The sequence below is a fragment of the Plecotus auritus genome, assembly GCF_963455305.1.
Source record: "Plecotus auritus genome assembly, chromosome: 4".
Classification (NCBI taxonomy): Eukaryota; Metazoa; Chordata; class Mammalia; order Chiroptera; family Vespertilionidae; genus Plecotus; species Plecotus auritus.
Genome location: NC_137775.1, coordinates 98,943,455 through 98,970,158, shown reverse-complemented (window position 1 = coordinate 98,970,158; position 26,704 = coordinate 98,943,455). Strand labels below are relative to the sequence as shown.

General features: G+C 43.1%; 1 protein-coding gene and 2 pseudogenes across 5 annotated transcripts in view; 2 read left to right on the top strand and 1 right to left on the bottom strand.

Moving 5' to 3' along the window:
* Positions 1 to 20,359, bottom strand: part of ILRUN (inflammation and lipid regulator with UBA-like and NBR1-like domains) — a 111,334-nt gene extending 90,975 nt beyond the window's left edge. The window contains exon 1 of one of the 3 annotated variants that reach the window (XM_080666672.1): positions 19,973 to 20,359. In XM_080666672.1, the coding sequence (XP_080522798.1) occupies positions 19,973 to 20,130 (158 nt within the window). In that variant the 5' untranslated portion in view covers positions 20,131 to 20,359. The remainder of the gene's footprint in view (positions 1 to 19,972) is intronic. The other 2 variants (XM_080666674.1, XM_080666673.1) reach the window with 2 other exon arrangements.
* On the top strand, positions 20,129 to 24,408 carry LOC308246741 (keratin, type I cytoskeletal 18-like; annotated as a pseudogene). The gene is made up of 2 exons: positions 20,129 to 20,237; positions 23,315 to 24,408. The product of its transcript is annotated as a keratin, type I cytoskeletal 18-like (transcript).
* A 1,075-nt stretch (positions 24,409 to 25,483) lies between these two features.
* Positions 25,484 to 26,598, top strand: LOC308246740 (developmental pluripotency-associated protein 4-like; annotated as a pseudogene). The gene is made up of 2 exons: positions 25,484 to 25,504; positions 26,040 to 26,598. The product of its transcript is annotated as a developmental pluripotency-associated protein 4-like (transcript).
* Positions 26,599 to 26,704: the final 106 nt, after the last annotated feature.

Genomic DNA, 26,704 nt, shown 5'->3' with positions numbered 1-26,704 from the left:
AATATGTGTGTGTGTGTGTGTATATATATATATATATATATATATATATATATATATATATATACTAATAAAAGAGAAACATGCAAGTTGACCGTCACTTTGCTATGCCCACCAGCCAATAAGGAGTGAGTATGCAAATTAACGCAACATAGACGGCGGCGGCCATGGAGCTGGAGCAAGCAGGAGACTTGGGTTGCCCCTGGCGACGGAGGAAGCCAAGCTTCCCGCCCACCCTGGCCTCTGTTCAAGGAGGGGCTGGGATCCTGGGTCACTGGGGGGCGTGGCCAGCCTGAAAATGGCCCTCAACCCCTTACCCAGGCTGGCCACACCCCCATGGGGTGAGGGTCCCCACTGGGGGGCTTGGCCAGCCTGCAAACAGCCATCAGCCCCTCACCCAGGCTGGCCAGGCACCCCAGCGGGACCCCCCACCCTGAAGGGGGTGTGGCCAGCCTGAAAACGGTCCTCAGCCCCTTACCCAGGCTGGCCACACCCCCATGGAGTGAGGATCCCCGCTGGGGGGTATGGCCAGCTTGAAAACAGCCATCAGCCCCTCACCCAGGCTGGCCAAGCACCCCAGCGGGAATCCCCAACCTGAAGGGGGTGTGGCCATCTTGAAAACAGCCCACATCAAGGCTGGCCACACGCCCCCAGCAGGGACCCTCACCCCATGGGGGCGAGGCTGACCTGAAAACCACCACAAGCCCCTCACCCAAGCTGCCCCACACCCCAAGGGAACCCCCACCCTGATCCGGGACACCCTTCAGGGCAAACCAGCCAGCCCCCACCTATGCACCAAGCCTCTATCTATACTAATAAAAGGGTAGTATGCTAATTAGACTGGGAGACCTTCCGGACATTCTTCTGGACAAAGCCATGGTGGCGGGGCCGAGGTAGAGGTGGTTAGAGGCCAAGAGGGGAGGGGCAGTTGTGGGTGATCAGGCCAGGATGGGACAGCAGCTGTGGGTGATCAGGCCGGTGTGGGGGGCCATTGGGGGTGAGCAGACCATCAGGGGGGCCAGTTGGGGGTGAGCAGGCCATCAGTAGGGGTCAGTTGGGGTTGATCAGGACAGGGGGGGGGCAGTTGGGGGCGAGCAGGCCAGTGGGGAGGGCAGGTGGGGGCGATCAGGCCAGCAGGGGGGGCAGTTGGGGGCGAGCACGCTGGCATGGGGGGCAGTTGGGGGTGATCAGGCTGGCGGGGGGGGGGCATTTGGGGGCGAGCAGGCCGGCAGGCAGAGTGGTTAGGGGCAATCAGGCAGGCAGGTAGGTGAGCGGTTAGGAGCCAGCAGTCCCAGATTGCAAGAGGGATGTCCAACTGCCGGTTTAAGCCCGATCCCTGTAAACCAGCACAGGACATCCTTCGAGGGGTCCCAGATTGGAGAGGGTGTAGGCCGGGCTGAGGGACACCCCCGCCCCCGTGCACGAATTTCGTGCACTGGGCCACTAGTGTGTGTGTGTGTGTGTGTGTGTGTGTATGTGTGTGTGTATCTGGAGGACCTAAAGGGAGAGATTGACAGCAATACAATCATAGTAGGAGACTTTAACACCCCACTGATATCACTGCATACATCTTCCGGACAAAAAATCAACAAGGAAACAGCAACCCTACTAGTAAATGACACACTAGATCAGATGGATTTAATTGACATTTAAAGAACATTTCACCCCAAAGGTGCAGGATTTACATTCTTCTCAAGTGCATACGAAACATTCTCGAAGATAAACCATAAATTAGGTCTCTACAAGTCTCAAGAAGACTGAAATCATATCAAGCATCTTCTCAAATCACAATGGCATGAAATTAGAAATCAACTACTGCCCTAACCGGTTTGGCTCAGTGGATAGAGCATCAGCCTGCAGACTGAAAGGTCCCAGGTTCGATTCCGGTCAAGGGCATGTACCTTGGTTGCGGGCACATCCCCAGTAGGAGGTGTGCAGGAGGCAGCTGATCGATGTTTCTCTCTCATCGATGTTTCTAACTCTCTATCCCTCTCCCTTCCTCTCTGTAAAAAAATCAATAAAATATATTTAAAAAAAAAATCAACTACAATAAAAAAACATTCAAACACATGGAGGCTAAATAGCATGTTTTTAAACAATGAATGGGTTACCAATGAGATCAAGGAAGAAATCAAAAACTTCCTAGAAACTAATGAAATTGAACACAACAATCCAAAACCTATGGGTCACAGCAAAAGCAGGCCTGAGAGGAAAGTTCATAGCACTACAGGCCTACCTCAAAAAAAGGAGAAAAGTTTCTCATCAACTATCTAACCCTACAACTTAAAGAATTAGAAAGAGCCTTGGCCTGTTTTTCTCAGTGGTTAGTTAGTATTGGCCCATGGACCAAAGGATTGCAGGTTCGATTCCCGGTCAAGGGCACTTACCTGGGTTGCAAGTTCGCTGCCTGCCCTCAGTAGGAATATGTGCAGGAGGCAGTCAATCTATTTGTCTCTTTCACATCATTGTTTCTATCTCTCTCTCCCCTTCTCCCTCCCGCCTACACAATCTCTAAAATTCAATAGAAAAAATATCCTTGGGTGAAGATTAAAAAAAAAAAAAAAGAGCCCTGACGGGTTTGGCTCAGTGTATGGAGTGAAAGGTCCCAGGTTCGATTCCGGTCAAGGGCATGTACCTTGGTTGCGGGCACATCCCCAGTAGGAGGTGCGCAGGGGGCAGCTGATTGATGTTTCTCTCTCATCGATGTCTCTCTATCCCTTTCCCTTCCTCTCTGTAAAAATTCAAATAAAATATAAAAAAATAAATAAAAATAAATAAAATAAAAATAATTCGAGAACAAGTAAAGCCCAGAGTAAGTAGAAGGAAGGATATAATAAGTATCAGATCAGAGACCGACCTGTGTGGCTCCGTGGTTGAGCATCAACCTAGGAACCAGAAGGTCATAGTTCAGTTTCCAGTCGGGGCACATGCCCAGGTTGCAGGCTCAATCTCCAGTGGGGGGTGTGCAAGAGGCAGCCAATCAATGATTCTCTCTCATCATTGATGTTTCTATTTCTCTCCCTCTGCATTCCTCTCTGATCTCTGAAATCAATAAAAATATTTTAAAAGAAAAGATCAGAGCGGAAATCAATGACATAGAGACTAAAAGAAAACAATACAAAAGGTCTGGCTGGTGTGGCTCCATGGTTGAGCACTGACAAACAACCCAATTAAAAAATGGGCAGAGGACCTAAATAGATACTTCTCCAAAGAGGACATACAAATGCCCAAGAGATATATGAAAAAATGGTCAACGTCACTAATCGTCATACAGATACAAATTAAAACTACAATGAAGTACCACATCACACCTGCTGGAATGGTTACCATCAATAAATCAACAAACAATAGGTGCTGGCAAGGATGTGGAAAAAAAGGAACCCTAGTACACTGTTGGTGGGAATGTAGACTGGTACAACCACTATGGAAAACAGTGTGGAGTTTCCTCAAAAAATTAATAATGCCATTGACCCAGTGATCCCACTTTTAGGACTATATCCTAAGAATGAAACACTAATCAGAAAGAATATATGCACCCCTATATTCATAGCAGTGTTATATAAACTAGAGGCCCAGTGCACGAAATTCATGCATGGGGGCGGGGGGTGTCCCTCAGGCCGGCCTGCACCCTCTCCAATCTGGAACCCCTCGAGGGATGTCCGACTGCCGGTTTAGGCCCGATCCCTGCAATTGGACATCCCTCTCACTATCCGGGACTGCTGGCTCCTAACTGCTTGCCTGCCTGCCTGCCTGATTGCCCCTAACCGCTTCTGCCTGCCAGCCTGATTGCCCCCTAACCGCTCCCCTGCTGGCCTGATTAACACCTAACTGCTCCCCTGCCAGCCTGATCGCCCCCAACTGCCCTCCCCTGCTGGCCTGATTGCCCCCAACTGCCCTCCCCTGCTGGCCCGATTGCCCCCAACTGCCCTCCCCTGCTGGCCCGTTCACCCCCAACTGCCCTCCCCTGCCGACCTGATTGCCCACAATTACCCTCCCCTGCTGGCCATCTTGTGGCAGCCATCTTGTGATGACATGAGGGCATCGCGTGAGGGCGCGAGGACCACCTACGCTTTTATTAGTATAGATAGTTAAGATCTGGAAACAGCCCAGGTTCCAATCAGTAGATGAGTCAATAAAAAAGCTGTGGTACAGCCTGGCCAGCATGGCTCAGTGGTTGGGGGTTGACCTATGAACCAGGAGGCCATGACTTGATTTCCAGTCAAGGAACATGCCCAGGTTGTGGGCTCAATCCCCAGTGTGGGGCATGCAGGAGACAGCTGATCAATGATTCTCTCATCATTGATGTTTCTCTCCCTATCTCTCTCTTGTGCGCACTCTCTTCCTTCCTCTGAAATCAATAAAAATATATTTTTTAAAAAGCTGTGGTACATTACACATGGAATACTATGCAGCTATAAAAAAGAAAGATCTCTTACTCTTTGAAAGAACATGGCCCTAGCCAGTTTTGCTCAGTGGATAGAGCGTCAGACTATAGACTGAAAGGTCCTGGGTTCAATTCCAGTCAAGGGCACATGCCTGGGTTGAGGGCTCAATCCCCAGTAGGGGGCATGCAGGAGGCAGCGGATCAATGATTCTCTCTCATCACTGATGTTTCTATCTCCCTCTCCTTTCCTCTCTGAAATCAATAAAAATATATTTAGAAAAAAGAAACAACATAAAGGAACCTGGAAAGTATTATGCTAAGCGAAATAAGTCCATCAGAGAAAAACAAATATCACATGATTGCCCTTATATGTGGAATCTAATGAACAAAATAAACTGACAAAATAGATCCAGAGACATGGAAGCATGCAACAGAAGGAAGATTCTCACAGGGAAGGAGGGCAGGGGTGGGAAAGGATTAACCAAATAACTTATATGCATATATTCAAAACCCATGGCCTGGCCAGCATGGCTCAGTGGTTGAGCATCAACCTGTAAACCAAGAGGTTGTGGTTCAATTCCTGGTAAGGGCACATGCCTGGGTTGCAGGCTCAATCCCCAGTGTGGGGCATGCAGGAGGCAGCCAATGAATGATTCTCTCTCATCATTGATGTTTCTATCTCTCTCTCCCTCTCCCTTCTCTCTGAAATCAATAAAAATTTTAAAAAATAAAGAAATAAAAAACATGGACACAGACAATAGTGTGGTGAAGGCCTGAAGAGGAAGAGGGAGTAGGGAGGAGGGGGTCAATGGAAGAAAAAAGGGGACATCTGTAATACTTTCAACAATAAAGATAAATTTAAAAAATAAATAAAATTACTCATGAGAATAACAAAATATCAATTAAAAAAAGATCACATCTTTTTACCTGCAAACTAAAAATTTTTAAATAATATGATGCACCAATGAGGTATTAAATAATTAGTCACTTGCCAAAACCGGTTTGGCTCAGTGGATAGAGCGTCAGCCTGCGGACTGAAAGGTCCCGGGTTCGATTCCGGTCAAGGGCATGTACCTTGGTTGCGGGCACATCCCCAGTGGGGGGTGTGCAAGAGGCAGCTGATCGATGTTTCTCTCTCATCGATGTTTCTGACTATCTATCCCTCTTCCTTCCTCTCTGTAAAAAAATCAATAAAATATATTTAAAAATAAATAAATAAATAAATAAATAGTCACTCATACAGTAGTGGCAGTAATACAAATTAGTTCACATTTATGGAGGAGACAATTTGGCAATTAAGTATTAAGAGCATCAAGTCATGCTTATATTTAGCCCAGCAATCTAATTCTAGGAATAAATTCTAAAGAAATAATTAATGATGCAAGCAAAGATTTAGCTACAATGATGTTCAACACTGAGTTTCTATTAACAAAATACTAAAAACAACCTAGACCAACAAAAAGGGGTTATTAATTTTTTCTATATGCCTGTAATGAAATAGTGTAAAGCCTTTAAGAGTGTAAAATCATATTAAGAATGGGAAAATGATCATAAGAGATTAAGGGAAAACAGATTATTAACAGTGTGTACTAGTATACTGAAGAGTGTCCCCCAAAATTCACATCCACCCAAACCTCAGAACATAACCTTACTTGGAAATAGTCTTTACAGATGTAATTAGTAACAAGGTCATATTAGATTGGGTTGGGCCCTAAATCCAACTGACTGGTGTCCTTCGAAGGAGTAGGAGATCTGGAGACACACAAAGGAAGAAGGTCACGTGGCTACTGAGGCAGAGATTATGAAGTATGCAGCTACAGGCCATGGGACACCAAGAAATGCCAGGAGCCATAGAAGCTAGGAGGTAATGAAGGTTTCTTCCCTAGGTCCTTCAGAGGGAGCATGACCTGCTGATGCCTTGATCTCAAATTTCTAGCCTCCAGAACTCTAAGAAAATAAATTTGTTTCACGCCACCCACTTTGTTGGAATTTGTTATGGCAGCCCTAGAAACCAGTGTGTAACACACACACACACACACTAGTTTAAGATATAGATCAAAAAGTTAAAACTGTTTATCTCTCAGTCCTGTGAGTATGATTTATTTTTGTTTTCTTTTTGCTTATTGGCACTTTTAATTATTTTATTATGACAGTTTTATTACGACATAAATCTTTTTATAGATATTTTTAAATGTGAAAAAATGTAAAAAGGCACTCATTCCCAGTTAGTTATATGCAAACCCTATCATTCAGCCAGTTATTCTCATTCTTTCAAAGCCTGTTATTAAAGTATTAAAAAAAATTAAAAAGCAAAATTTACTTTACAAAATAAATGCTAATGACAAAGCACTTTAGAAGGACATCTTGTATCATTCAATCGATCATTAATAGGTTCTTGCTCCACATTAGGCTGTGAATCACTGACCTCAAGCATAATAATTCAAGTGTGAATCCTCAGAAACACTTTATAGACCTACAGCTCAAACATCATAAGAAAACACAACTGTTCATTTTTTAAAATGAGTCTTTTAGTAAATTCAGTGGGGGTGCATTCATATTTGGAATAAACTGTCACCCCTACCCCCAAGATACATATTAACTTTGGCAAATCATTAGAAAAACCACTTACAATATTAATTGCCCTTCCAACAAGTGAAAAATTAGTTTCATCTGCACAAGAGATTTAATAAGAGTTATATCTCTTCAGTGAATTTCAGTCTTGTTGCATTTTGGGTCCCTAAAAAGTTCAACTTACCTGACAATATCTCTAGTAAGTAAATTCAGATGAGCTAATTACTAGGTAGTTTACTTAACATACTTTGCTCTTAACACAGCAAAACGAAGTTTTTATAATTATATGTAATTACTGGATGACAGCATGTTGTTTAATACAATGAAGAAATTCTACTGTATTTGAAGAGACCAAAGTCCATCTCTACATTGTTGATTAACAAGCATCTATTTGATCAGGATATCTAAGTACCTTGACAACTAATTTCCCTTCCTACTGAAGCAAAGGATGTACAAGGACCATGGTACCCACTACTCTGAACAGAAAAATACAATTACTCAAATTGCAATACCATTGTGCATATATACGTATACATATGCACAGAAAATTCTCTATGTATGTGTATGTATGTATGTGTGTGTGTGTGTGTACATATCTACATAGAATTCTATAGACATGGAAATTCTCTAAAAGGTACAAAAGAAATAGTAGTGGCTATATCTGGAAAGCAGAGAGGATTTTTGCTTTTCACTTTTTATCTAAAGACTGCAAATTAGTGGCCCAAGCACCATATCCTACCTATGTGTGTGCTTTATTTTGCCCCACATAGAGTTTTTAAAATATTTAAATTAGTTGTCAAAATCTAAAAATCAGGAAATTTCCCATAAAAATCTGAATTTCTACCTCTTGGGTGTGGGTGGGGGAAATATGTAAGAACACTGGGCCCCCATTCCAGCATGGCAGCATTTGACATAAGGCAAGAATCAGGTATCCTCTTTAAAAAAAGACAAGTGCTTTCAGTTCACACACACTTTGATTATTCATGTTCCCCACCTGGCAACTATAGGCTTTTTATTTTATTTTTTGTTTTATTTTTAATATAATTTTTTTATTTCAGAGAGGGAGAGGGAAAGCGGGAGAGGGGGAGAGGGGGAGAGGGGGAGAAGGGGAGAAGGGGAGAAGGGGAGAAGGAGAGAAGGGGAGAGGGGGAGAACGGGAGAGGGGGAGAGGGGGAAAGGGAGAGGGAGAGGGAAAAATCAATGATGAGAGAGAATCATTGATGGGCCGCCTTTCCTGCACATCCCCTACTGGGGATCGATCCTGCAACCCAGGCATGTGCCCTTGACCGGAATCGAGCCTGGGACCCTTCGCAGGCCAACGCTCTATCCACTGAGCCAAACCGACTAGGGCAACTATAGACATTTTAGATTGCAGCCCCTGTTTAGAACCTTCTAAACTGTTTAAATTTATTATGTGCTTATATTACTCTTTAAAGTTTTTCCTCAATGAAAAACACTGGCAAAGATCAAAGAGAACTTAAGAGAGTTTGCAAAATATTATTCTAATTTACATCTAAATAACTAAATGATACCTAATTTGAATAAATTTTCTCATAAACTGACTTACAAAGAGTATTCAGTACAAGAAAATATGCCTGGAAAGGTTGGTAGATAAGATGGGGCCAATCTTTAGAGGACTCAAATTGCTTCCAGAAATAATATTCTTATTGTTACTTAAATATTAATTTCCTTTCAAGTCATGTAGAAACTATTAGCAATATTTAAATCTCATGCTCAAACCTACAAACAAAAAAGCCTGAAAAGGAGCTTCTTTTAACAACACTATACTTGAACATTTCCATTAACATGAAGCCTTTACTCCCATCTCTTCATTCATGACCTCAAGAAATATTTGCTGAGCATCTACCATATACAAAGCATTGCATCAGATGCTTAGGGAGAAGGCTGTTAAGGGGTGTGTATTGCATATGATGTTACAAAAAGCAATAGTATTTCATGAGACATAAAGAGAGGAAAGAGCAGAATCTAGATAAAAGAAAGAAGTTTTAAATTGGCAAAGCAAAAGAATATACCTGGAAATGAGCAGCAGACCAGTTTGAATGGGGCACAAAAAAGGAGGAGTTCAGCACAAAGACATGACAGAAAGGTAGAGGCAGACAAGTTGGAATCAATCTTTGGAGGACCCTGAATGTCAAGCTTAAGCTCTCTGCTCTCTCTCTCTGGTACACACACTGTTTAAAGATTGCTGAGAAAAGAAGGACCCAGCTCAAAGCTGTGACTTAGAAAGATTGATCTGGTAGTAATATGTCCATAAAATAGACTAGAAGCAAGAAAGCCCAGTGTAGAAAACCAATATGAAACTATTCCTATGTTACCCTGTTTGAGTAGTAACACAATCTACAAACTAAAGTGGTGGCAGAAGGAATGGAAAAAAGAAACAGTTGGGAGGTGCACTGCAGAGTGGAAATGAACTGGGTTTGGCAAATGATCTGGGGTGTCCAGGAAAAAGAGGGCATTGGAAATAACTCAGTTCAAGCCTAATGCTTGAGGGAACATTGAAGCTATTAAGAGAACAGGCAAAAGTCAGAAGAAAAGCTGGTTGGGGATGGGTAAGAGGATAAACTGACCTTTTAAACACATTCAGTTTGGGGTGCCTAATAGGCCATCTGGAAGTTTTTCCTCCCCATTAGTCAATCTACACTCTTTTCTGGCCCAAGTTTTAGTGATAGCTAAAGAGAGTAAAATATACATGTAATACAAGTAAAGAATATTTTTAATGTAGAATTAATGATAAGCCTGTCCCAAAGCATATAACATGACAAATATTAAACTCTATAGAATGAAGTTGAACTCCTACCTCACAACATATATAAAAAATTAACTCAAAATGAATCAATGACCTAAATATAAGAACAAAAAACATTAAACTCTTAGGGTAAAACATAGGTAAATCTTCATAATCTTGGATCAGCTATGGATTATTAGATGTAATACCAAAAGCACAAGCAACAACAAAAAATTAGATAAATTGGACCTCATCAAAATTAAAAACATTTGTGTATTAAAGGACATTACCAAGAAAATGAAAGACACCTATTGAATGGGAGAAAATATCTGCAAATCACATATAAGAGTCTAGTATCAGAATATATAAAAAACTCTTACAACAAAAAGACAACCCAGTGTTTAAAAAAGCAACGGACTTGAATAGACATTCTTCAAAGATATATAAATGGCCAACAAGTATATGAAAAGACATTAATACCATTGGTAATTAGAGAAATGCAAATCAAATTCACAATGAGGTACCATTTCATACCCATTAGAATGGCTATAATTAAAAAAAAGAAAATAAGTGTTGCTAAGGGTGTGGAAAAACCCTCCTACATTGCTAGGGGGGATGTAAAATGATTCAGTCACTGTGGAAAAGTTTGGTGGTTCCTCAAAAGTTAAACATAGAATTACCATAAGACCCAACAACTCAACTGTTAGGTATATACCCAAAAGAACTGAAAACAGGCACTCAAAGAAATACATGTACACACATGCTCACAACAGCACTATACACAATAGCCAAAGGGTGGAAATGGCTTAACTGTTCACCAATATATGAATGCACCAATTGTGGTATAACCATACACTGGAATATTGTTCACCAATAAAAAGGAATGAAGTACTGCCTAGCCAGTTTTGCTCAGTGGATAGAGCATCAGCCTGCAGATGGTCCTGGTTTCGATTCCAGTCAAGGGCATTAGTTGCAGGCTCCTCCCCGGCCCAGGCCCTGGTAGGGGCACATGCAGGAGGCAACCAATCGATGTGTTTCTCTCATCGATGTTTCTCTCTGTCTTTCCCTCTCTCCCACTCTCTCTGAAAACCAATGGAAAAATATCCTTGGGTGTGGATTTAAAAAAAAAGAAGAATGTCCAAAGCAAGAATGGACAGGGTGAGGATTGAAAAAAAAGAAGAATGTCCAAACCTTAAAAATGTAATAGAATGTACAACACTCTATCACTGAATATCATACAATCCTAAAACTGCTGCTTGGCACACGTTTTGGTTTTTTTTAAATATATATTTCATTGATTTTTACAGAGAGGAAGAGGGATAGAGAGTCAGAAACAATGATGAGAGAAAAATATCAATCAGCTTTGGCACACATCTTTTAGGAAAACTAGTATTAATATCAAGTTTTGTTTGTCATAAAAGGACTTTTCCTAGATTCACTCATGTAAACCAGAGAGTAAATCAAACTCATTTAGCATTGCAGGTGACTGAGAAATGGATTAAGACCAAGCAGGGGAGGCACTGTGAGATGATACACTACATTTTCACATCTAGATTCTGATTTAACTTTATTTTATTTGATTTATTTTCTTGCCTTTGACAATGTTGAGATAGTCAACAGGTCACTGTTTTACAAAAATGTTTTCCCAGGTTAGTTTTCTAGAAAATACCTGTTCCATCCACGATGGGCACAGATATACAGTATTCCACAAAATATACACTGCTTCCTAAAGATACCTGGAGGCAACCTAAGATATTGCAACACTCAAACTGCAAAACTCCCTAGCCTAGCCTAATGGCTAGGAGGGAGAGAAACAGTTGATGTCTATATTCTAGTGAAAGATATTTTACTTATACTGAGAAATAAGGCCAGTACTAACTCCTAAGCTAATGTCCTCTAAAAATCTAGAAGTATTACCTGTATTTGCCTCTTGTCATAAATGCTAAAGTACAACTCACTTTAAAAACATAACAGAGCCAAGCCGAAACCGGTTTGGCTCAGTGGATAGAGCATCAGCCTGCCGACTGAAAGGTTCCAGGTTCGATTCCGGTCAAGGGCATGTACCTTGGTTGCGGGCACATCCCCAGTGGGAGGTGTGCAGGAGGCAGCTGATCGATGTTTCTCTCTCATCGATGTTTCCAGCTCTCTATCCCTCTCCCTTCCTCTCTGTAAAAAAATCAATAAAATATATTAAAAAACAAACAAACAAACAAAAAATAACAGAGCCAGAAAGAACCAAGATGGTGGTGGAGGTAAAAGCTGGTACTTGCCACCTCCCACAATCACATCAAAATTACAAACTAAAATACAGCACAACCATCGTTCAGAACCACCTGAAATCTGGCTGAATGGAAACCTTGCAACTAGAGAAGTAAAGAAGAAAGCACACTGAGACTGGTAGAAGGGGCAGAGGCACAGAACTGCTTGGTCCATCACTCACATTTGGCGTTTTTTTAATCAGGAGGGATATCTCAGCTGCAGAGGCCTCCAGTGTGAAGCAACGGGTGCCAGCCCCACACCAGACCCCTCAGCCCAGGGTTCCAGTGCTGGGAAGAGAAGTACCCATAACTTCGGGCTGTAAAAACCAGTGGAGATTGTGGGTGAGTGACACAGAGGCTACTGGAGTCTCAGGCAGTTCCTCTTAAAGGGCCGGTAAGCAAACTTTCACAGTCCCACTCCCTCTGAGCTCCAGTGCAGGGTGGCTTTGGGAGAATCAGGGACATATGAGGAGGAACTACTGGATTGTCTGGCACCAGGGCAGGAACTCAGGGGTGGTATTCTCCCAGATGGGGGTGCTCACAAGGGTCACTGTTCCGGTGCTAGGACCTCCCCCATTCACAGAGGTCACTGGCAGCCATATCTGAGTTTCCATCAGCATATCTCACACTGTTCACTCTGCCCTGGTGATTCCCTGAGACCCAGCCCCACCAACTTGCAGCACCACCCAAGCTGTTTGCAGCTGCTTTTCCATATGAATGGCCTGTCCTGGCTCAGGCTTCATACTTTCCTAAAATTAAACAAGCAGCAGCTGGCGGCAGCATGTCCCAATCTATCAATAAGAGGCCCATGACCTGGCATCAACACCAGCCTATCTTGCTTCACAGCTGGGCATCGCCTGGGCACTTCCTAGCCCAATACAAATAGCAGACATCTGCAGATCTCTCTGTAACTCCTGCCATGTGGCCCCAGAGCCAGTATACCTGCTGGACAACTTCAGATCAACTGGATTACAATTCTACACATCTGCACATGACACATGCAGGGGGCAGACTCAGTGAGTACCAAAACCCCAATGAAGCAAGTCCTGCTCCAAGAGGGTGTCTCCTACACGATAGTCACAGCTGGTCCTCACAGTCAATTGGCTTGGAGGTCAACTCCCAGTGACGCCAACAGCAATCAAGGCTCAACTACAACAAGACTGTGCACACAGCCCACACAGGGGCACACCTAGAGTGCCCAGCTCAGGTGACTGGGGAAGCTGAGCCACTGTACCACACCAAGGCCAATCTACCAATTCCAGGAGACATAATAGCTCTACCTAATACAAAGAAACAAACACAGATGAAATGCAGAGACAAAGAAACATGTCACAGATGAAAGAACAAAAGAAATCTCCAGGGGAAAAAACAACAACACACACACTAAATGAAATGGAAGCAAGCAAACTACTCGATACAGAGTTCAAGGTTGCTCAAGGATCTTAATGAGAGCTCCAAGGGACTTAGTGAGACTTACAAGAATATTAGTGAGAATGTCAAAGACATGAAAAAGAACCAGTTAGAAAGTAAGCATACACTAACTGAAACAAACATGTCAAACTCGTGGCAGGTGGGCCGCATGCTGTGAGTTTGACAAGCTTGAACTGAAATGAATAATTTACAGGGATTCAACGGTAGAGGATTCCAAGAATCAAATCAATGACTTAGAATATGAGGAAGCAAAAAACACCCAATCAGAAGAGAAAAAAGAATCCAAAAATATGAAGATAGTGTGAGGAGCTCTGGGACAACTTCAAGCGTACCAACATCCAAATTATGGGGATGCCAGAAGAAGAAGAGAAAGAGCAAGATATTGAAAAGCTATTAGAAGAATGACAGAAAACTTCCACTACCTAGTAAAAGAAACAGACTTACAAGTCCAGGAAGTGTAGAGTCCCAAACAAGAGGAACACAAAGAGGCCCACCCCAAGACACATCATAATTAAAATGCTAAGGATTAAAGACAAAGAGAGAATCTTAAAAGCAGCAAGAGAAAAACAGTTAGTTACCTACAAGGGAGTGCCCAAACGACTGTCGCTATTTCTCAACAGAAACTTTGCAGGCCAGAAGGGAGTGGCAAGAAATACTCAAAGTGATGAATAACAAGGACCTACAACCAAGATTACTCTACCCAGCAAAGCTATCATTTAGAATTGAAGGTCAGATAAAGAGCTTCACAGACAAGAAAAAGCTAAAGGAGTTCATCACTACCAAACCAGTATTATATGAAATGTTGAAGGGTATTCTTTAAGAAGAGGAAGAAGAAGAAAAAGTTCAAAAATATGAACAACAAAATAACTACAAATACATACCTATCAACAATTGAATCTAAAAATCAAAATAAACAAATAAGAAATCTAATTAACAGAATAATCTGGTGAATAAAGTAGAATCAGAGGCATGGAAATGGAACAGACTGACAATTCTCAGAGGGAAGGGGGGTGGGGAGTGGGAAGAGATTAAACAAAGATCATATATGCATGTATGCATTACCTATGGACACAGACAATAGGGTAGTGAAGGCCTGGGGCTGTGTGGGAACTGGGTGAAAGGGGGCAATGAGGGGAAAGAGGGGGACATCTGTAATACTCTCAACAACAAAGATTATTAAAAAAAAAAAAAAAAAAAAGCCCTAACCAGTTTGGCTCAGTGGATAGAGAGTTGGCCTGCAGACCCAAGGGTCCTGAGTTCTATTCTGGTCAAGGGCACGTACCTGAGTTGCAGGCTCCTCGCCAATACAGGCCCTGGTGGGGTGCATGCAGGAGGAAACCAATTGACGTGTTTCTCTTACATCGATATTTCTCTCAGTCTTTCCCTCTCTCTCTTAAGAAAAAAAAAATCAATGGAAAAATATCCTTGGGTGAGGATTAAAAAAAAAGAAGAAAAACATAACAGAGCCCTGGCTCGGTACCTCAATTGGTTAGTGTCATCCCAATAAGCCAAGGTTTCACTTCAATCTCTCATCAGGGCACATACAAGAAGCAACCAATGAATGCCCAACAAAGCAACATTCTTTCACTCTCTCCAAAATCAATAAACAATCTAAAAAACATAACAGAGACAACTGATTTTGAAGGCCAGAAGGAAATTTAAGATGTTTTTTTTTTAAATATATTTTCATTGACTTCAGAGAGGAAGGGAGAGGGAGAGAGAGAGAGAAACAGAAACATCAATGATGAGAGAGACTCACTGATCGGCCACCTCCCGCACGCCCCCCACCGGGGATCGAGCCAGCAACCCCCGCATGCACCCCTGACTGGAACAGAACCCAGGACCCCCCAGTCCGTAGGCTGACACTCCATCCCCTGAGCCAAAACAGCCAGGGTTTGGTTACATTACTTAACAATGAACTGTACACTTAAAATTGGTTAGAATAATATTTTGTTATGTATATTTTACCACAATTTTTAAAAAATCATGTGTACTATTTGTAATACTTCAAACAATTAAAAAAATAATTAATTAAAAAAATAAAATAAAATAGCCAAACTTATAATAAACAGACTGACAACCTAAAAAAAAAAAAATCGTATGTAAACACTCCTCTGACTCCTGTTAGTTACCCCTGAAAAAAATATATAAATGTATTAGACTACCTTAAAGGATGAGAAACCATTAAGTTGAATATATTTAAATTACAAATGGTTGGAAACTTTTAGTGATTTGAATAGAAGCTTTCTAGCCCCTTAAGGGTAATGTTCATTAGATATTCTCCATCTCTAAAGTGGATATAAGCAAATAAAAAAAGCTTAAATTGTAGTAAGAGAGACTTAAGTTTTGACATAATTCTAACTAGAAAAGTAATTAAATACTATACGATATCATACAAATTTCTGCCCTCAGAGACACAAGAATAAGCTCTCTTGGAAGGGTTATATGCAATTCTGCAGGGAAAACCGGAATGAACTACAGAAGCTCTTAAACCAACTTCCAATTTTAGAAATCCAGGTTCTATATTCACAGCCCAATAGTATCACTGCAAGATACTCCACCTACAGAGTGGAGGGAGGTTGAAGAGGGTGGGGGATAAATGGTGATGAAAAGAGACTTGACTTAGGGTGGGGAATACACAATATACAAGATGATGTATTATAGAATTATACACTTGAAACCTATATAATTTTATTAACCAATGTCACCCCAATAAATTCAATAAAAAATTTTCCAGCTATAGAAAGATATACTAATCTACAAGTCATTTCAGTTTGGCTTCAGATACTGTTTTTTCACTACACATTTATTCATTTTATGCACTCATAAATTGGGAATTGAAAATTGACTACTTCTGTTAGAGGCAATTCCACCCATTTCCAGCAGCATGGCTGCCAGCTCAAATATAAACACTATAAAAATGCTTAAACTGAAATGATACTTAATTCTAAAATAAATAAAGAGAAATATCCACATAATGCACACCTAACCTAAGAATAAGCCAAAAAAAAAAAAAATCTGTGCTTACAGGGTAGAAAATTAATAAGGCCAAAACATTCCATTTAAACCAGTTTTTCAACAGCTTCTTAGAAAGTTTTACAAACAAACAAAAATCTTAATTTGGAAAACAAAAAGTCTTTCCAACTCATTTTAGGAGACTCATAGCCTTCATTTTTTTTAAAAAAAAAGTTTTTTAAATTCTCACCCAAGGATATGTTTTCCATTTATTTTTTAGAGAGGAAGGGAGAGAAAAAGAGAAACATCCCCAACCAGGGATCAACAGGCAACATGGTTCTTTTTCTTTTGTTTTTTTGTGGGTTTTTTTTTTTTTGTTCATCTTCACCAGAAGATATCTTTCCATTGATTTTTAGAGAAAGTAGAAGGGGTGGGGAGAGAGAGAAACATTAATGTGAGAGAGCCACATCGATTGGTTGCCTCCCACAGGCGTTCTGACCAGGGCTGGGGGTTGAGCCTGCAACCTGCAACTGAGGTACATGCCCTTGACTAGAATGGAACCCTCCATCCTTTAGTCCAAGCGCCAAAGCTCAATCTGCTGAGCCAAAAATGCTAGGGCAGTGGTCGGCAAACCGCGGTTCGCGAGCCACATGCGGCTTTTTGGCCCCTTGAGTGTGGCTCTTCCACAAAATACCACGGCCTGGGCGAATCTATTTTGAAGAAGTGGCATTAGAAGTAGTTTAAGTTTAAAAAATTTGGCTCTCAAAAGAAATTTCAATCGTTGTACTGTTGATATTTGGCTCTGTTGACTAATGAGTTTGCCGACCACTGTGCTAGGGCAACCAGCACCATTTTTGGTGTATGGATGACTCTCCAACCCAGACATCCAGCCAGGGCTTAAAATACTTTTTAGTTTTCCACATTATTTTTTAACAGTCATCAGACAACTGACTGGTGTTTATTTATTACAACCAGAAGCAGGCACTTATGAAGTCACAGGAAGGTTAATTATCCTAAACCCAACAGGTTAACTACAGCAGTTTGAGAGCTATTTTGCCAACTTGTATTAGGCCATCTCAACAGGTCCCAGTTATACATTAAATGACACTTAAAACAATAAATTTCTAGGTTCTAGAGATTTACTTAATAAGTTTTTTAACAAGTATGCATCCATGCATGTATTTTTAAACTAAATTTTGTTAATTATGACGGGTATTTGTTTAAAACAAAAGTCTAACAAGACAGCGTTAGCCAGGTCAACATAGGAATCAAAAACACAATATTGGATTATTGAGCTAACTGCTTTCATTAGAAAAGAATAACAAGCCTCACTGCTTTCAGTTCACAAATGATTTTTTCATTTTATAATCAAAGAAAATAAAAAACATGACTTCTTCAACCAAAAAATAATGTGGCTTAAAGCTAAGTTATCACTTAACTGCCTGGATTCCTAAGAAGCTACTGACTCTAACGGCTTTAAAACTAGAATACATTTTTTTAATGGCTCACTCCTTTGTTCATACCTTATTTTATACAGAGTTAACATCTTATCAGCATACATGCCACTCTGTGTCTTTGAGCCTAGTAACTTTTCTTAAAATTCAAATAAAATTTTATCATGCAACTATGATGTTTGTTGTTGTCTTTTTTTCTCATCCACACTGGGCCTCATCTTTCCCAACACCTAAAAACAAACAATCTTAGTTGTTAAACACACACACACCTCAAGCATATAAAATTCATTACACTGGTTTTGTAGCCATAGTAATTGTACTAATAAATACTGACTCTAAAGAACTAAAAACTAAATTTATTAGGGCAGGGTTTGACTCACAAGGGGGTGGGGAGAAATAATGATCCTCCCCTACCAAACTGGCAACAACAATATGCCAAGTTTCCTATGCTGAACTAGTGTAAACAAGGAAGAAAAAGAGCCCGGTGGGAAAGAAGGCAGGCAAGAGAACATTCCTCCTCAAAATAACTTTATTTCTGAATTTCATCAATGTAATAATACCTCTTCTCAGTGTTTTCAGTAATCCCTGTCACTCCATTTAAACACCATAGGTTGGTGTTTAGAGAAGTATTGGAGGTTACAGTCCCTCCTTGAGATCACCCTAGATATAAAAGATACAAGTGGTGCTGACAAATGCTTATTTAATTCTAAAGACTAGCTCCTGCATTCAATGCCTCAGAGTTTTCTAAACATCTAGAAATTCAATCCCACTCTTACTATAACAATCAACTTTAAAGCTAAAATAATAGAATTGATCAATGATGCTGCACAGAAAAAAAAAATTCACACATCCCCTTTGCAGTCACAACTACAAGGTTCCCAACATTAGTAAAATGAGCATCTTTCAGGATAGGAGTAGATGAGGAATGGGATAAAGACTAAGTTTACAGCCTCTTTTTTTTTCTGGCAGTGCCTGAGGCATTTAGTGGGCATGGGATAAAGGGGAGGCTAGTTGTACAAGTGATGCCAAAAGAAACAAGATTCCACATGTCAGGGGACTGCCCAACACAGAGAGCAAAGGGCATTCATTCCCTGGCTTTTTGACCAAAGAAAGATGAGTTGCTTTACCTAAAATCTTTTCAAAGAAGTCTAATGGCCTCCACTTTCTCACTCTCCCTGAGTGAACCCAACAATCCCTCCTCAGAGAACAGGAGGAAGCCTTGCTTATCAAAAACAGCAAGTGCTACGTCCAAAGCCAAGAAACACTCCTTTAGTCTAAGTGCCATGGTCTTCTGCCCCAATTTCAGTCTTCTACAAGGAGACTCCAAGCTAAAAACACTTGGTTCCCAACCTGAGCCAAGTTCTCCGTTTTCCCAAATATCTATCTACCCACCCAGCTTTCCCTCGGATAAACCCAGAACTCTCAATTCCAGCATTCTGGAGCAGAGGGCCCTGATCCCCTCAAAAGGTTCCCTTCCCAAAATAAACTCCTTTCCTTCACTTTTCCTAAAGTTTTTCCCAGACACTGCCCCAGGTCTAATACTTCCAGTCCTCCATTAGCCAATCTAGTAGATCCCACCCCTCCCTGGCACAACTCTTCCGAAAGTCGTACACACACATACACATACACACCACACACATACATATACACACCACACACATCTGTTCTCTACTCCTAATTCCTGAGCCCCAGGTTCCTCCACAAGCACCTAACACATCCCGGGAGTTTCCCCTCATCCCTGTCTTCCTCACCCCTATCTCCACACGCGAAGCTTTTTTCCACTCTCCAAATTCAGATTTCCTGTGCTTTCTACTCTTAGCCAACACCAAAGCCCTCTTCCTCCCAAGTCTACCCGTAACCTGAGGCTCAAGTCTTTCTACTCGTCCCGCGTTCCACGGCCCCTAATACTCCACGGAACCTCAGGACCCTCCCCACAATATCTCCCGCCCCTCCTACTTTCCGTGGACCCCAACACTCCTCGTACGTCCTCTCGAACCTGCTCAACCCCCAAATTTCTCCCATGCCCTTAGGGTTTCCCCCCACGCCTTTCCCGCCCCGGAAAAGGGGGTGCCCCTTAGAGCCCGCCCGGCCCGCCCAGCCGCGGGGCTCGGGTGTCCCTCCCCTCCCTCGGGGCCCCGAGGCCGCTGCCAACGCCGGCGCGGCGAGGCCGGCTCACCAGTTGGTCATGTCCAGGAAGAAGGCGCAGCCGGCCGGGTTGAGCTGGAAGCCAAGGAGCCGCTGGAACTCGGAGATGAGCACGTCCTTGTCGGTGGTGCCTAGACAGCTGAACTTCTGCATCAGCTCGGGGTCCAGGTCCACGTCCATGCCCTCCATGTCTGGGGCCGAACACCGCTCCCCGCCTCCTCGCGCCGAGCCGCCGCCGCGCCTTCGGGCCCGGGGACCAGGGGGGCCGCTGCTGCCGGCGCCGCCCGCTCCTCTGAGTAGGCCCCGGGCCTCTCACCGCCTCATACGGGTAAACTCACTCAGCACTCGCGCGCTCCCCCCCTCCCACCCCCCCCTAGCCGCCGCCTCCGCCGCCGCCGCCTCTCGCTTCTCCACCGCCTCCGCCTCCACCCGCGCCGCGCCCACTGCGCAAGCGTCGCCCGCCTAGGCCCCGCCCCTTCCTCCCCGGAAGCCCGCCCCTCAGTGGCGTCACAACCCCGTGACGTCCCCCGCGTGACCTCACCGCGGTGAAGCGAGAGGGCGGGAAATAAGGAGGAAAGGCCCCGCCCAGCGGCGGGGTGGGGGGGTGACTCCTGGCCTGACCTTCGCCTCGCCCCGCCCCATCCTCAAGGGGCGGAGTGAAAGCCAGGGGTTTGGGGGAGAAGTTTCCGGCTCTTCGCTTAGGACAGCTCCGCCATTTTGGAGATGAGGGAACTTCTTCAAAAAGTTCCGAGAAGAGCAGAGACCATGGCAAGGTCAAGTACCGGAGAGTACCCCAGGACCCAGTCCCCCCAGCCAGGAGTTTGCCCATCGCGTTGGAAGGACTTGTTTGCATAAGTTTACAGAGCTGCTGTCCCAGAGGGATTCTGCTGTAAGCCCTTGGTTTCCCGGCCCCCTCGGTAGTGATTGCTACAGTTTATCCATGCAGTTTCTGTTATGCAATGGTACTGGCTAGTCTGGGGAAGTAGAGAAGACCTTGGTGTAAACGTCAATCACAGGTCCAAACAAACGCCACACATAATCGGTCAAAACCAACCCTCTTGCCGAAACCGGTTTGGCTCAGTGGATAGAGCGTCGGCCTGCGGACTCAGGGGTCCCAGGTTCGATTCCGGTCAAGGGCATGTACCTTGGTTGCGGGCACATCCCCAGTGGGAGGTGTGCAGGAGGCAGCTGATCGATGTTTCTAGCTCTCTATCCCTCTCCCTTCCTCTCTGTAAAATATCAATAAAAATATATTTAAAAAAAAAAAAAACAACCCTCTTAAAGATTAAGTCACGAGAATTTGGAATGCCTTGTTGTTTTTAAAATAGAAGGCAAAGCGTTACTATATATGGTACACCTACCTGGTCAAGGCCCCAATTCAAGATCAAAGAATGAGAAAGGAAACATAGGAACTATCTTGTCTACCCCCTTACATTGCTTCATTCAGGAAGTGCTTTTAAACAGTATTTGCCCCACACTCTGCTACAGTCAAGGGAGGGAAATGGTGAACAGGAAATGGTCTCCTGCCTTCAGGTAGCTCTCTGTTTTACAAATAAGGAAAGTGAGACCCAGAAAGCTTACATGCCTTGTCCAAAAATACAGAGCAGCAAATCTAGAACCCAGCTTTCAGATTCCTAATGGAGTATGTTTTCAACAGCAGACAGAACTAGAATGACTAGTAGTGTCTAGGGTGCTAGGAGGTTTTGGAAAGGGAAAGCATTCTACCTCCCGACCCACTACCAAATAAGAGTGAAACATAATGGCTCTTAAAGCCTGGGTCCTGGGGTCACAACACATTTGAGATTCAAATTCTCATTTTGTCAATTATTGGTAAAGTTGTTCAATCCAACTTTCTCTAGTGATTTTTTCCCCTCCAATGTGAATGTCTTACAGGAAACACACCTTAGAGTAAGGATATTACAAACTCATACCATACAGTAGTTATAAACATTCTGTAAGAAACTGTTCTTGGGCCTCAGAGATCTGTGTGGAAGCTTTGATCATTGTCAGGGCCTAATTTTTGGGTGACCACAATGTTGGAATATTTCACTAATATTAAGGAAAGTTCAGTCTCCCTCAGAAGTGAGCATGTATTGTCCCAATCTTATGGATAATGGAATGTGGACACAGAAAGATTTAAAAATCACAATATTAGAGCTGAAATGAACTGATAGTCCAACCTCCCCATTTTGCAAATGAAATTGAAACCAAGAGTAGGGAATTGATTCACCCAAGAACCCACAACTAGTAAGGGGTCTCTAAACTTCCAGTCTAGCTCTCCACCCACTATACCCTGCTACAGTTCCCTTTATACTTTGAGTTCAATTTGGCCTTACATACAAAATAATCAGAAATTTTGACCCAAGAACGAATTTTATGTTAGACCATAGACTTTCTAGGAAGCATTTTAACTTGCAACATCGATGGATTAAAGTTGGATTGACCAAAGATCCAAAAGAAAATGTTACTGGAACCTGAGAACCCAAGAAAAAACTAAAAACTCTTGGCCAATTACTAGGGTCTTAACTCACACCTAAACAGCCCACATAATGCAAAGAGATCCTTGTAAATAAGAGACCCAAATGGCTCAGAACTACAGTTCATGATGGGTATTATCTCAAAGGAGTGCAACTACTCCTGAAGTGAACTCTAAAACTGTGGGGACATTTTTGGTTCTCATGATATTGGTATGGTACCCTGGCTGTTAATTTCCTAAGGACCAGATATGCTAAACATAAGTTCTTAAGAAAGTCATGCACAGTAAAGAACTGTCCCACTCCTAACCACTGTGCAGAAACAATGACCAAGGTAGCTGGCACTTTAGATATGAAGGAAGAACCACCACCACCTCCATCCCCATGGGATGGTTCTCTTGTGGGGATGGGATATGAAATGGAGGAAATGAGGTGTTACCTAATCAGTAGACTCCTAGAAATGTGAATTTCCACTTGAGTCTGAGCAGATATTAACACCTACATTTCTACCCTGATAGCTTTGTTTTGTTTTTGTTATAAAGAGAGCCTGGAGAGGACTGATTGAGAGGCAAAGGGACAAACTGCTGAACACCACTCTAAGGAAGGAAAGCTGACAGCAGTATGCCAACAGGGCTTCTAGGGACCATCTCAGAAATATCAGGGCTATGTTTGGATATGTCACTGCCTGGTTTATGCCCAAGACCAGCCAGTTTCTTTCTGAATTTCTTAGGCTGGTGATCTTGTGTAAAAAAAAATTAAACTGATTCCAGATCCCAAGACCAGGTCAGTTTCAGGGGTTCATAAAAGAGTTAAGCTAGCCTATCATTCAGCAGTGCCATCAGCGTCTATGTAGGCACCGAGGGCGAGGGCTCCTGGGTCTCCATGTCCTACTCCACCAGTGTCCAGGGGCTTGGCTATGGGGATGGCTGGAGGTCTGGCAGACATAGGGGGCATTCAGAGTGAGAAGGAGACTATGCAATGACTCAATAACCACCTGGCCTCCTAACTGGAAAGGGTGAGAAGCTGGAAGCTGATAATCAGAGACTGGAGAGCAAAATCCGGGAACCCCTGGTGAAGAAGGGACCCCAGGTCAGAGACTGGAGCATTATTTCAAGACCATGAGGACCCGAGGGCTCAGATCTTTGCAAGTTCTGTGGACATCATTCTGCATATTGACAATATCCATCTTACTGCTGATGACTTCAGAGTCAAGAATGAGACAGAGCTGGACATGTGCCTGTCTGTGGACAGTAACATCAGTGGCTCTGAAAGGTCACTCGGCTGCAGCTGGTGACAGAGATCAAGGCTCTCAAGGAGGAGTTGCTTTTAGTGAAGAAGAACCATGAGGAGGAAGTAAATGATCTACAAAACCAGATTTCCAACTCTGGGTTAACCATGGAGTTGGGTGCCCCCAAATCCTCAGCAAGATCATGGCAGACATTCGAGTCCAGTGTGATGAGCTGGCTCAGAAGAACCAAGAGGAGCTAGACAAGTACTAGTCCCACCAGGTCCCAGTGGGCACCACAGTGGTTGCCTCGCAGACCACAGAGATAGTAGCTGCTGAGATGACACTCATGGAAACATATGGCTCAGTCCTCAGAGATTAGCCTGGACTTGATGAGAAATCTGAAGGCCAGCTTGGCGAGCAGCTGCGGGAGGTGAAGATACACTATGCCATGCAGATGGAATAGCTCAGTGGAACGAATTTTATGTTAGACCATAGACTGCTGCTCTGGGAGTCAGAGCAGGCCCAGACCCAGGCAGAAGGGCAGCGCCAAGCCCAGGAGTAGGAGACCCTGCTGAACATCAAGGTCAAGCTGGAGGTTGAGAGCAACGCCTACGCCGCCTGCTGGTAGAAGGGGAGGACTTGAATCTTGGTGGTGCCCTGGACAACAGCAACTCCATACAATTCATCCAAAAGACCACCACTCACAGGACTGTGGACAGCAAATTGGTAGCTGAGGTAAAGGACACTGAAATTCTGAGGCATTAAAGTCAGCAGAAGTGGGACACCCCTTGGGGGGACAGGAGGCCAGTAAAGAGTACAGAGATCATTACGGAAAAAAAGTAGAATGTAAAATTAGCATACTGTATGTACCAAACTATATAACAAGAGGTTGGAAATACTAATAATTAAAATTATTAATACTTTTAATTTTTATACTTTTCTATATTTAAAGCAATAAATAGATCAACTTTATTTTCTTTTTAAAAAAATATGTTTTTATTGATTTTAGAGAGAGAGGAAGGGAGGAGAGAGAGAGAGAGAAATATCCATGTGAGAGAGAAATGTCTATTGGTTGCTTCCCACATGCACCTGGACTGGGAACTGAACCAGAAACCTCCTGCTGCACAGGACGAAGCCCAACCAATTGAGCCACACCAACTGGGCTACAATATATTTTTAAATGATAAAAGATATGACAAAAAATAGTGTTACCTGTTAAGAGAGAATCACAAGTGCAAGAGACATCTGAAAGGATATACTCCATAGTGTTAACAATGACAATCTCTGAGTATGGAAAATCATGAATATTTTTACATTGTTATCAGTATTTTCAGATTTTTAATAAAGCGATCACATAAGAAAACATTAAGAGACATTTCATTTTGAAGAAAAGAACATTAGGTAGCCTCGGGGCTTGTCAAACATGAGTTCATTTCAGTTCTTTACATTCTCCCTCCCATGTAATCTGCAAAACCTAGGGAGCAGTTAACAGTAAGATGAGCTATTTAGGGGAGCAAGCAAATATCTGCTAGCTTACTATAAGTAAGGCTGAGTTAAGGACAGTGGCCTAGTAGGAGAGCCTTAATCCTTGTGACCGTGGTCAAATTACTTAGCTTCTCTCTAGATCTCAGTTTCCTCACCTCTACATAGGAAAATGCTGCAAAAAGATCACTGAAGTGGAGCAAAAGAATAAATCAGAGAAGTAAGAAGATTTTCTTGTCAGCCTTAAATTCTTTTCTGAATATGGAAAAATGCAAAAGGCAGGACGTGGATCTCCCAAAGAAGTCAGGGGAACGGAAAAAAGCTTGCAAATTCCAACCAGTACAAGCTAAAGAGAAACATGGGGCTGCTGGTGAACCAAGTATACAAAGAACCTCAGGGATGGAGACCAAACGGAAGAGACCTAAGAAAGATGACAAAGCTTCCTGTCCACAAAAGATGGCACAAGAAAATAAAAGAGAGTTCACAAGAAGATACCAATTCCTCCACTGCCCATTCAATTGCCTCCAGTTAACCTGATTTACCGAGACGGTAGTGAGGGCTTGGTGCCAGCAATTAAAGCTGAGCACCAGCTGAAACCGGTTTGGCTCAGTGGATAGAGCATCAGCCTGCGGACTGAAGGGTCCCAGGTTCGATTCCGGTCAGGGTCACGTACCTTGGTTGCGGCCACCTTGGTCGCGGCCACGTCGGCAAACTGCGTCTCGCAAACGACATGTGGCTCTTTGACCCCTTGAGTGTGCTCTTCCACAAAACACCACGGCCTGGGCGAGTCTATTTTGAAGGTGGCGTTAGAAGTTTAAGTTTAAAAAATTTGGCTCTCAAAAGAAATTTCAATCGTGCTGTTGATAGTTGGCTCTGTTGACTAATGAGTTTGCCGACCACTGCCTAACCAAAAGGATATTCCTATCACACCAGAGGAGGCAAGGATATTGACATTATCACAAAGGAAATTGAAGATGAAAAAGGGGGAAACGACTCTAGACAGTTTTGGTCTTCCTGAAGTGACTGCTCCCCTGGAGGGGGGGTTGCTGCTCCTGAAGGGGGAGCTACTGCTCTCCTTGAGGGAATGGGCAATATTTTCGTGACAACTTCCACGCCCATGCTGTGTTTGTCTCCTGGAGCAGAATTGCAGCCACGACTGGGAAGACCTGGAAGATGGAGACCGAGGTATCACCACAGGAGGCCTCTGGTTACAAGTGGTGTGTGCTCCATGGACAAAGTCTCCCTGCAGACACAGAGGGTTGGGTTCAGCTAAAGTTTTATGCTGGGCAAGCCTGGGTCCCTGAGAAACTAGGGCAAGTGTGTTCACTCTTCTTGGTACCTTCCTGTAACTTTCCACCCCTCCACCTGGAGGATAATATGTTGTGCCCCAAATGCATTCATAGGAATAAGGTATTAGCGAGAAGCTTCCAATTACAATGCCAAGAAAAAGAGTATGGCTATGATTGTAATTAATATGGTAGAAAGGTGACTACAGTCAACTCCATGGTGCCACTGACAGCAACTCCAGGCTGCATGACACCTCAATGCTCCCTGCTTACAGGGCCCATAGTCGGGAGGG